Genomic DNA, 12665 nt, shown 5'->3' on the forward strand with positions numbered 1-12665 from the left:
GTGATTGGTGCCGCCGTCATTGACACTGGATTTCCTTCTCCAGGTGATGCAGGAAGTCGTCTCCTCAATCTGGTCAATGTGGGAGCTTCTGCTTGGTCTGAGTCTGACATCGCTGAATCCTGTTCGCGGACGCCAAGTGTGATGTTGTCAGACTACGTGCAGGTGTGTGACCGTTACCTGATGTTCCTGTTCTCCTCTCGGCACTGCTTGGCTGCTACCTGACTGCTTCACTTGCCTGCAATTCAGAGGGCGGAGGGGCAAAGGCACCACGGGAAGACAATACCCCAACACAACCACACAGAATGGTCACCACACGTGAGGACGGTGATCAAAAGGATTTATTTTAGTAGCAAAAGGACCGTGGATCACCGCTATGAAATAATTAAACAATACAATAATGACAATTAACAGTTTACGAATGAGGACAGTTTCCCTTCTATGATATTGTGTGCGATGGGGCCACTGTGGCACAGGTAGGCCACACTTCACACAATACGCTGCAACAAATGCAATGCACTGTTATTCACAATGAATTCAGGTAAAGATGGAAGAATAAAGATACTCCGTCAAGAAGATATCGTGCGCAATGGGGCCACAGGTAACCTCTGTGGACCGCAACTCGCACGGTATACTGCGTCACCAATGTCATAAGACTACAGTGCAAACAATTCCAACCCTCAATCAAAAGATTTGTAATGACATTTAAATGACTGACAATAATATGCAGCATATTAAACCATATATCACTAACAATAATTGTCCAGTGGCGAAAGAGTAAGTCCCTGAACTGCGCAGTTCTATTGTTGGTCCTAGGTACCTTTTGGCCTAGGTGCACCGTAAATTGAAGTAACAGCTAATACAAGGAGTTGTAATCCAAGGCAAGTTATGTCCTGAGCTCTGGCACAATGCCAACACTGGGGTTACTTCTCAAAAGGTTTCCAATAACTGAAAGGGTGATGGTAAAGGCAGTCACTGCAAGGTGGACTGTGCCTCAGGCTAAAAATGGCGTTGTGCTGGGTTAACTTGTGGCGTGAAATGGAGGACAGTGTCAGTGTGGAGTGGTAGTATGGTACCTGCACACCGGGTGCTGTTGCTGACTCCTGTCAGTCACGTCTCCCTGCAGGCCGGTCTGCCTGCTGTCAATCACTGCTGCTGTGTGAATGGCGTCTCTACACGAGTGTGGGCTGCAGGCTCTCTCTCCCTCTCTCCCAACCATCAATCACCACTGGGAAGCTGCTGCAGAAGTCTCTCTCTGGCTGCTCTGTCCTGCCTCTGCTCCACTCTTCACCACCCTCCTCAGCACGCCCAGCGTAACGTGCTGCTTACTCCTTACTCTCAGGCACACTTCTGCCTGACTGCCTTCCTGGTTCCTCTCACTGCTCACAGCAAACTGGTTACACTCCAATCTGCCCAGCAACAGGCAGGGCTCAACTTCCTGCTTTCTCCCAGCACCTTGCTGGGTCCTAACGTTCCTCCTGTGTAGACTGCAGGGTGGTTGCCTAGCAACATAGTACAGGGAGCTAACACCTGAAGCACAAGTTGTAACAGTTCCTGGGAGCAGCATGGGCTGCAGTTATGTACAAACATAGTTAGTGCTGGCCACCAGTAAGTCTGTGGCATAAAGACAAGGGTACCCCCAATTCTGGGATGCCACACTCATATATTGTGTGCATATCTTGCTCTGGTACTTGCCAGGGACTCTTGAGCCATTTACCTCACCGCACGTCCCTGCCATAAACATGCGGAAACAGCATTATGAATACATTGAATTACTTGATAAATGTGCTCCTTTATATTTATTAAAATAAATAAAATAGAAAGTCAGCTTTGTGCAGGGGTTAAAGTGAGGCGGAACGGGGCGGAACTGCGTTCCGTCAGTTCCATTTTGGAGGCGGAACGGTTCCGCCTCCATCCGCTCACCTTGCCCCCTCTGCTTCTCCCTGCCTGCATTGCTAAACAAGTCAAGACAGCCGGGTAGAGTGCTGGAAAACCCGGCTGTCTCAGAGCACGTCGTCCATCCGTCCGCGGGCGGCTATTTGAAATGACGTGCCAGCTTGCGACTGCCTGATTGGCAGCCGGGCTGCGCGTCATTTCAAATAGCTGCAACGCACACGGAGGGATGGACGACGTGCTCTGAGACAGCCGGGTTTTCCAGCACTCTACCCGGCTGTCAGGGGCGGGCTGGCTACAGGAACATGGCCGCCGGCGCTACCCGCTCAGGAGGCCAGGACGCTCTCCCTGCTATGCTCCTTAAACTGCTGCTGCCGCGCTTGTCATATTGTATGACAGCGCAGGCGGCAGCTTGCAGAGCGGCTCCCTCTCTCCGACGCGGCCGTTGAAATCCGCGCTCTTTATCTACCCCCGGCCCCCACCATCTGGTGAGCAGTAGCCTCTCTCCCTCCCTGCAGTGTCCCAGGCCCGGCTCCCAGGTACCTGGTATGTACCTTATTTATACATTATATTGCCTTTATTTGAGTGCCGCCACCTCCTATTCATTATATATATATATATATATATATATATATATATATATATATATATATATATATATATATAATGCAGCGGGCACTTTAAGCACTGTTTTCAGCCTGTTTGTCCTGGTTATTCAGGGGGAGCAGCCTGTGGTGTCCTGGTTATTCAGGGGGAGCAGCCTGTGGTGTCCTGGTTATGCAGGGGGAGCAGCCTGTGGTGTCCTGGTTGTTATGCAGGGGGAGCAGCCTGTGGTGGCCTGGTTGTTATGCAGGGGGAGCAGCCTGTGGTGGCCTGGTTGTTATGCAGGGGGAGCAGCCTGTGGTGGCTTGGTTGTTATGCAGGGGGAGCAGCCTGTGGTGGCCTGGTTGATATGCAGGGGGAGCAGCCGGGCTTTACGGTGTGCATAATCCCCTGTCCCACAAAGCCATGCCCTAAAATTTTGTGGCGCGCCTACGGCGCGCACTTTCACATTGTTTAGCCTGTTAGATTCTTTTGCACTTTGGGGCATAATTTGCATTAAGGGTGGCGTTATGTGGCCCGCATTATTGTTTCCATGTCTATGTGAGATAGGTCATACATTTTGAGCTCGCAGGGGGGCGCCGAATACCCTAGCACCCGCCCTGGTTGTGACATATGGGGGGGGGGGGGGGGGGGAGATGGCGGGGAAGAGAGTTCCACCACCTCACCAGGACCACTTTAAGCACTGGCTTTGTGGTTACTAATGGTTGTAGTATAATATATTGGCTTCCATATATGGGTGCCGACAGTTGGGATCCTGAGGTTCAGTATACCGACATTGACATCCCGACTGCTTAAATGTCCGACAGTCGGGATCCCAACTGACAGGGGCTATTCTTAATCGTGGGTATCCTGCAAGGGGCTTCTTTGTGCTCGCCCACGTCGGAGTACCAGTGGTCAGAATTCCGATGTCGGTATACTGACTGTCAGGTTGTCATACCACACCCCCATATATACATGGTTAGGGCAGGATGTACTAAAGGGAAAAGGCGGTAAAACAGGGGTTTTACCGCATTTTCCTATGTACCAATACCCGTCCGCCCCGTCTTCGCCTGGCCAGAGGGTGGTAAGCCCATAGGCTTCTATCGCCCCCCCCCCCCCTCCCGTCCTCCTTTGATCTCTTCCTCCCCCAGCAGGTGTCACAGCCGGGAGGACATCCGGCTGTAAGGGGGAGGAGGAGACGCAGGGGGACACTGGCAGCCGCCGGGATGTGACGGAGACCCCTGCAGACCACATCACAGGTATCGCGGGGGTCTCCGTCACCGCAACCCGATGCTAGCCGCATATGTTAGTACATATGCGGCAGCATCGCGGCGGCTGTCAGGCGAAGGGCGGCGATGTATATTAATACATTCCGCCCTTAGTACCTCGACTTTATTCTATTTTTATTCATTACATTTTTAGCCATTGACAAATGGAATACAACAAGCTATTTGCGCAATACATAAAAATAGACCCCCATATCACTTGTAATAGTAAATCTTTAAAATATCCATTGATCTGTCTTTTAGGTGTGACAAACCAGCAGTTCCCCCACTACAACAAACAGGAGGAGGAGGAGGGGGTAGTGTTTATCCTCTTTGGTCATTATTTACAGACCCGCCCTGGTCTGTTCTAAGGGAAACGACCCCTTTGTGTTGAGGTTTATTTGTAATGCACATTTGTTATTGGGTGGGATTGCAGTGATGCTGGACTGGAGGCCTGATCACACCATCCTGTGTGCCCAGCACCGGGATCTCCCTGCACAGCAGCACCTGTAACCAGAGGCAGCACCTTGGACCAATTCAGTAACCCTACAACAGCAGCAACAGCAGCAGCAGCACAAGCACCAGCAAGGCCTGGCAGCAGCTGCAGGACACGTCCCTCCGATGGGCAGCCAGGGTTAGGAGGCGGCAGCCAATGGCGGGTGAAGCTCCATAGAGGGCGTTGCAGGAACCGAGACACACACTAGGTGACAGCAGCTGCCTCCACCCACTCTCCGTATCACAGCAGCAGTAATGAGAAGGGAACCTCTGATCATGGCAGAAGAAGAGCAGCAGACCCTGGCAGCCCCGTACACTGCTGGCTCTAGCCCCTGGGCCTCCGTGTAGTCGGGCTCTGCAACGGGGAGACTGGCACTGCCCGCATCCCGTGCACCTTTCCCCGTGCCGCTGCCACCTCCCTCGGGATTGCATTGTGCTCTGATGAGAGGGAGGCAGGCTGTCTGAAGGTTCCTGGCATGAGCTGGACATGGAGGGAAGTGCTTGGCCCCTCCAGGCTGGGAGGTGAGCGGGCATGCAGGAGGCACAGTAGGCACCGCGCGAGGGGTGGGCAGAACTGACTGATCTGTGTGAGTGCACCGGGCACCCGGCAGCAGCAGCACTTTGCCATTGTACCCGGGTCACCATGTTGCCCGGAGTGGGGGTGTTTGGCACCAGCCTGACATCCAGGGTGATCATCCCTCTGCTGAAGGACGAGGGGTTCTCGGTGAAAGCTTTATGGGGCCGGACGCAGGAGGAGGCAGAGGAGCTGGCCAAGGAGATGAGCGTCCCCTTCTACACCAACCGCATTGACGACGTCTTATTGCACCAAGATGTGGACCTAGTGTGCATCAACCTGCCTCCCCCCCTCACCAAGCAGATCGCAGTCAAAACCCTTGGTGAGTACATACAGGCGCCATCAACACGTCTCCCCGGGGCCCTAATCCCAGAGACCACGCACAGGAGGGGGCATTATGTGCCCTGGCCCAAGGTGGCGCTGGTTGCTCAAAAGCATGGGGTGGTAGCTGCTCAGGACTCTCATGGATAGTTACAGCTGGCCACTCTGCTGTCTAGCTACAGTATGTGCTTGTGGGGCTCTGACTGGACGTAGGCATTCCTTCATTTATTGCACACACAAATACAATAATAGATACACACACACACATTTATTTAATTATTTATTACTATTATTATTTGTTGTTGTTTTTTGTTTGGTCCTTCACCCTTCCATACAAGGTTTTACATGTCTTTCTACTTACTGCTATTGCAATGATTTAGGCTCAACTGCTGCAAGATTTTGTTTCTTGATTGCAATTGATAAATGTGACCCAGTTATAATATTACATCCTGCCCTCGCACTTAGGGGCCCTTTACCAGCCAACACAATTTGGTGCATAGCCATTACAGAAAGTAGTTATGTCAATCACCAACTTTTTTCTTCTAGAGATGCACCGTTTAAAAATACAGGGTCATTAACGCTTGATTTTAATGACCTTAGAAGTTTAAGTACGTCCTAATATGACAAGAGCCAGTGCTACCCTAAATATATACCCTATCTCTCATGTTACCCTGAACTACATTATAGATTGCATTGGTAGAAGTGAATCACAGCTCATATGTGCAAAGGTGCATCCAAGGCAATATTATGTTATTGTTCCATGTATTGCCTCTTGTGTGGTATGTGATGTAGAGTGTAGTACCTGGATTTGGCTGTGATTTTATTGCACATACTGTATGTATAATGTGCTACTGCGCTTAATGGACTTTTTAAGTTGCATATTTCAGTGACACATTTGGGGTCATCTACAGTGTCCATGCCCACAACAATATCTGCCATTACTATATATTGAACTGAAAGGGACGTCACTTGAAACAGATATTTTGTAAAGCCAAAATTGTAGTGGGAGTCTTTGTTCATTTGTGTATGAAGTGCACATTTCCCACAATAGTGTGCTGAAAAAAAGTGATAGTGCACAATTAACCCTGACTTACTGCCTTTCTTTGGTAAATTAGCTTAGTAAGAGGGTAAAACAAATTAAATGTGAAGAAATTATAAACACATAAATCACCTAATCTAGCCACAAGCTGGGGGTTAATACTGGTTCATACACTGCGCATGCGAATTCACATAGGAGTGCAATGTTTTTGATCTGCACATTTCTCCACTGTGGGCCTGGGGCGGTTGGCGGGTAGTCGCGCCCGTGTGAACGCCCAGCGTTTCATGGGCATTCCCATGGTAATTATCCAGTGACTGAAGGCGGGCAGCTGACATCACCGGATGTCAGCTGTCCGCCATTCTCCCCTTAGGAATACACGCAAAGCTAAGACATCTGAGAGTGTCTTAGTTTTGCGTGTACCTTCTACATCATTCGATGGTCGGTGACCATCGAATGATGTGGGTGTTTCCCCATAGGCTGCAAATGGATTTTTATGATAAAAATCCATTCGCAGCCATGCGGGGGGAATTCGCACTGCAAAGGGGTATGGTATGCAAACGGCGTGCGGGTGAAAAATTACATGCAGCGCTGCATGTCAACCAGAATAACCCCCACTGTGTAGTCTTGGTTGGCCAATACAATTATTGGCCAATTGCCTGACACATATTTTGCCCATTTTTAGTATGTCAAGATGTGAGTAAATGAATGAGTTACAATTGTGGGAGTGAGTGCATTGGTAAGACACTTTTCACATGCTGATCTGTTTGCGAAACAGGAACTGCAGAGGCAGGAAATGTAGTCATACTGATATTTTAAAAAGTATGTGTAACATTGTCATGGTTTACATGGAGTAATTTTGTACTTATTTTACGCAATAAAATCTGACTCATCCAACTTTTTCTATTCATAAAGCTTTTTTTACCTTAAAAGTACAAAAGTATATTTACTAAAGTGCAGGTTTTTAGAACTGGAGATATTGCCCAAGCAACCAATCAGATGCTGCATATCATTTATGTAGCACCTTGTAGAAGATAATAGGTAGAATTTGATTGGTTGCTACGTTCAACATGTTCACTTCTAAAATCTCTACAATTAAGTAAATATACCTCAATGAGTATATTTTCGTTTAGTAATCCTACATGTTGCTATTGTTTAAGCCCATACACACAGGGTGATTTTGAGCTGAAAGCTCACTTTTACCATTTGAGCTGCTTTCAGGTCAAAAGCCACCCAGTGTGTTCGTCTTGGTGATGAGCGGTGAGAGGTGATGCGCGCTGTTGCATCTTTATGTTTACACAGTGTTACTCAAAGCTGTTTGCATTAATCAGATGAATATGGGAATATCACGGGAAAGCTACCCTAATAGGGCCTACACATGGGGCGACACTGCTGAGTGATCTGAGCAATGTAGATCGCTCAGATCACTCAGCAAGATCGCTTAGCACACAGATCTGCACAGCTATGTGTCAGCGAGGTGTGCTGAGCAATCTGTCAGGGCCAGTGTTCTCCGACACTGGCACTGACCAGACACTGGCACTGACCGGTGATCTCACTACATTTATCCTGCATGCAGGAATTGCGCGGCCCCGTCACTTGTTATGAGTGGGTGACGGGAGCACGCAGAGCACCTCTCAGTGTGGGCAAAGCCAGACGCTCGCTGACAGTTCCCAACCTGGGTGACAGCATGCATTGGGTTAAAACCAAGGGCTCCCACTATCCACCCCCACAGGGCCTGGGGGGACAGATTACCTTGTTTTTTTTTTTTTCTAAGGGCAGGGCACTGGGCAGGGCAAGGCATGCCACAATGTGGAGGTAGACAGGCTGCTGGCTGAGGCACTTTCACTTACTTAATGTTTTTTGTGCCACCTGGCGCCCAGGACTGTCAATCTCCACTGCCGCGACCCAGACCCTGCACGCTGCACACTCTAGCCTGCTGCAGCAGCATGAGGAGGAGGACAGAGAGACGGAGGGAGCCGCTCCGCAAAGGACAATGGGAGGAGCTGCATGCAATCGGGCATGCGCGCAGCCCTCCCGTGGCCATGTTTTTGGTGTGATAAAACAGCGGAGATTCAATTTAAAGGTGCAGAACGGCGGGGCAGTCTAATGGGTGGTACGGTGCACCCCCGGACCACCCCTTAGATTCTCCTCTGCTCAGGGATGCTTTTGAGAACCTGTGAAGATTGGATATATCTCCCTGGTTAGGGTATAGCGGATCAACGTGTCTAGTTCCATCATGTTATGGGAGACCACCCTTAGTCGCACCCATCTAGTTAAACACCTATAGATATTCGACCGTGTTTAGATCGACAGTAACAAAAGTTAGATGCATGCAGCAGGTCGCCAGGAGTTTGATCGACAGTTATGTGGCCGACATGAGTTTTTCAAGTATTTTTGGTGCCTATGTCGACAAAGGTCAATGTGGACACCAAAAATACCCCCGGCAAATTCCGCAGGGAACCGGGGGGACAGTGGAAGGCAGGGAGATGGAAGCCTCCGTGTCTGCGCCGGAATGTGTGGGGGAGAAGGAGGGCTGGTGGGGACATAGGCAGCAGAAGCTGCCCCCCGTAGAGCTGGTGGTGGAGGGAGCGCTGCGCTGGTCCTGCTCCATGCATATGTAATGAGCGGGACCAGGCACAGTGAATATCTAATAAGTGGCGCCCCATCCCCCTGTGACTTCATGTGTAAAAAAATAATAAAAAAATAAATTAAATATATTTTAAATAGCATGCCCCTCCACATAATACAATTACTGATTTTTTGACACCAAAAAAACAAAGAAAAACACTTTATTTTAAATGAACACATTCCCATTGACCTAACACTTGAGTCTAAACTTCGTTACTGTCACCCTAGACGTGATCGACTTTCTTTAGGCGTCTAATTAGACGGGTTTGACTAAGCATGGTCGATTTAGACATTGTCGATCCTGGCTTAAATTTTTTTCTTACATCACTAATTATTCCAGAGGGAGATTTTTTCATTCTTAAAAAAAGACAAGTGGACACATTGTCCATAGCAACCAATCAGATGTTACTTATCATTGTATCCAGTTAGCTAAACATGTAGCTAAACACGCAATACAAAATAGTTCAGTGCGTTCGCATTGTTGCCACCCAGTTTCCACCCCAAAGACAGATATAGCAAAAATCCATCTGACTTAGAACTGGACAGAGTTATGCACAAATGAGTACATTTATTTCTTCAAACACTATATGCTAATACTTGCTATTTGTATCAGTGCAGTGAGATCTGTCTGACTCAGGGCACAATTCAGACCCATTCACTCGGCTGCGAATTCGCAGGCCGAGCAATTATCGAATGACGGTACATGTGCACGGTCCGCAGTGAGTGAAACACCGACGTAAAACGCAGGTGTTGCCTCATCTTCTTGGCCTTTGCAGTGCCGAGTAAGGGGGTTATTCTGTTTGATTCGCAAGGCTGCAAATTCGCAGCCTTGCAAGTCTACCAAACCCCATCTTGCAAATGGTTTGCTGAGGCCACTCATTCGCAAGGGTTACTTGCTCGCATAGGCTTGTGAATTTGCAGGGTAGGGGGACCCTTCCACATCTTTCGATGGTCGCCGACCATTGAAAAACGCATATAAAAGTGACTCCCAAGTCAATTACATATGCATACGCGCTGGGAAATGGACAGGCAGCTGACATCCGGTGATGTCAGCTGCCCTCCCCCTAAATCCGAGCATTCGGAGCTCTGCGATCATGTCCAAATAAAGCCCTCGGAACAACCCTAAAGGCAAAAGAACACATGATAAAACACATGGTAAAAATAAGAAGCCCTTACACTTATACCGGCATATCCTATTCCCCGCGATCGCTGGTGCTATCGAATAAGCCCAAAAAAACGGACGTGCTGCAGCTTATCACGGTTATTGTTTCACGCGCCCAAAACCCCCGAAAGCAGCCCAAGTTTCCATCAAAAGGGGCCTCGTGGGTGAAAACACATGTTTTACTGAAACTGTGTTTTCAGGGGAGTTCATGCTTTTTTATCGTGCAATTTAAATAGCATCACCAGATACTGTAAATAACATCAGTAAAACATTGGAAAAAAATTCCGGAAAAATTTTGAGTTTTTCACACCCAATGTTTTATCGGGTTTAATCGTCTCTAATAGTGCGCTCCTTTCCGGCTGCACATTTGTTTGCCCTATTGCAGTCTAATTAAAAAACTTCAAACAGCCAAAAGTGAGTAGTACATGCAGTGTCAACAATACCCTCTCGCTCAGTGATTATATGAAAACCTAAAAACCATGCTGATTGTTAGAAGGAAGAAGCAAAAGCAATATGTTAGTTACTAAAGGGTGTGGCTTTAAAATGAGGATTAGACTTTGATGTGACATTTTTATTGTTTTCACTATTTTCAGGTTTATCCACAAAGCTAAAACTGGGTGTTAATTTTACGGGGGTGTTTCCAAAGTCTGCAAATTGCATGTGTACCTTGAATTAAGTAGATGGGCAGGAACACAGAGAAGCTGATTGTGTGCAGTTTTAGCATTTTATAATGGACCCAGTGTACTGCTCTGTCAGGACTGCTTCACGTTATGTGGCCCATTTATCATATAATATTTGTGGCTAATTCCACAAATATTAAGTATCACCAGAATGTATGTAGGAGGGACCGCAGCAGCAACCTCCAGTCTCTTCCTGTTCTGCTCGCACCCACATTCCCCATAAGTTAGTATAGGGGATGTAAAGCTGGGGCTACCACCATTCTGAGATGGTGCTAGCCCATTGTAGCCTATGGGCTACAGGCTGCACTGCCGACGAGGAAGTCTGGTCCGAGGGAGGGGCGGACGGGTTAACACTATGCAAGCCATGCAAGGGTACGCGTTACACTAATTTGGGGCCAATGTCGACATAGACATAAAGAAACCATGAAAAACTTATGTCAACCATTTCCATGTGAACCTTTTGATTGTGTTGACATTTTTCCTGTGTTGACCTATTCACTCTTGATTAATAGCGTTCGACCAATTCACTGCCAACCTAATGATCCAGCTCCGACCAGTCTGTAAGCCACATGGCTATATTTGCTTTACCACTGAGCAGCTAGTGTAGGGTTGTAAGTAATGTGTGATGTCTGTAGAGCTCTGTTCCATGGGGAAACTTTGGGGGTTATTCTGATTCACTCGGAAAGGCACCATCACTCTCTAATGGACAAAACCGTATGCACTGCAGGTGGGGCTGATTTACATGTGCAGAGAGATAGATTTGGGTGTTTTATTGTTTCTGTGCAGGGTAAATACTGGCTGCTTTATTTTTACACTGCAATATAGATATTACAGTAGTTTGAAGTACACCGCCCACCCAAATCTAACTCTCTATGCACATGTTACATCTGCCCCACCTGCAGTTTTCTGCATGCAGGCTCATAAATGGAGCCAAAAATCACCCCCAAAATGGTCACGACCTGCCTGAATTTTTGCCACCATACCCTGTTTCCTCCCCCAAATGACTACTGACTGCAAAATAAATCCTCACTGTGAGCAACGTTGCTAAGGTACCTTGAATCTGATGCATGCACACAGATTGCCGATAATAGTTTATGTGCAAAAACATCGTCACAGCATTCAACTTCCAGTATTACATATGAAGTTTATATATTGCCAATTACTTGTGTCAGTAATGTAAATGAGCTGAAGGAAAGTAGTGCTTGCCAATTGTACACCTCATACTGTAAATACTCCCATTTTCTTCGGCACTTCATACAGATTATGCCCTAGAAATAAGTAAGGAAATAGCCTGGGCCTGTGTCTATGCAAATAGCAGATACCATAGCTGTGTGCTAGGAGAAGTCTTTAAAGTTCAGTGTGCAGCAGCAAGAGCCACCAGAAATTCCAGCTTTTCCACATTGCTTCAAGGTGATTGTGACTTGCAACCTAATTCGGGTATTGTGTAGGTGAAAGAATTGTTTACTTTTGCATATGACCTTTCTTTGATCAAGTCAAACTTTTCTTGAGCCAGTCAGTGGACTTCTTAGGCTGAGAATCGAAAGGTCCATACATAAAGGGGGTGATTTTAGTTGACTTGGTATTGAGTCCTTGTGATGCTGCCCCCCCACCCCGCCGCTGTTTCCCCTCACAACCATATGAGGGAATGTGTAACAAAGACACATCCCGTCGCTTGTGCCCGCAGCAGGAGAAACAAATGATTTCTCCAGTGCTCACAATATAAGTCGGTGTAGACAGACTTATATTTGCAGGCTTCCGGCCGAAGACAGGGTGGGTGACTGACGTTATGTGACGTTAGCTGCCTGCCTCGGCACACATCGGCATGCCCGCATTCCCATGGGCGACATCTGACCGCTGAGTATTTCCATCCCAGGAAATTTAGCAGCTCACAGCGACCCGGCTTATTGCTGGGTCGCTGTAGTCATCCAGGGGTGGGTCAGGTCAGGCAGGGGAGAAGGCTGCACTGAGGTGATGCTGCTGCCTCCTCCGTAGAAGTGCACAGGACCTTTTTCGCTTGACCTGGGTTACCCAT

General features: G+C 48.0%; 1 protein-coding gene across 1 annotated transcript in view; it reads left to right on the plus strand.

Annotated features, from left to right (window-relative positions):
- Positions 1-4140: 4140 nt before the first annotated feature.
- Positions 4141-12665, plus strand: part of GFOD1 (Gfo/Idh/MocA-like oxidoreductase domain containing 1) — a 66236-nt gene continuing 57711 nt past the window's right edge. The window contains exon 1 of the mRNA XM_083187897.1: positions 4141-5128. Within this exon, the coding sequence (XP_083044023.1) occupies positions 4876-5128 (253 nt within the window). The 5' untranslated portion in view covers positions 4141-4875. The remainder of the gene's footprint in view (positions 5129-12665) is intronic.

Source organism: Crinia signifera, chromosome 5, assembly GCF_055691185.1.
Source record: "Crinia signifera chromosome 5, ASM5569118v1, whole genome shotgun sequence".
In the NCBI taxonomy this organism is placed as follows: Eukaryota; Metazoa; Chordata; class Amphibia; order Anura; family Myobatrachidae; genus Crinia; species Crinia signifera.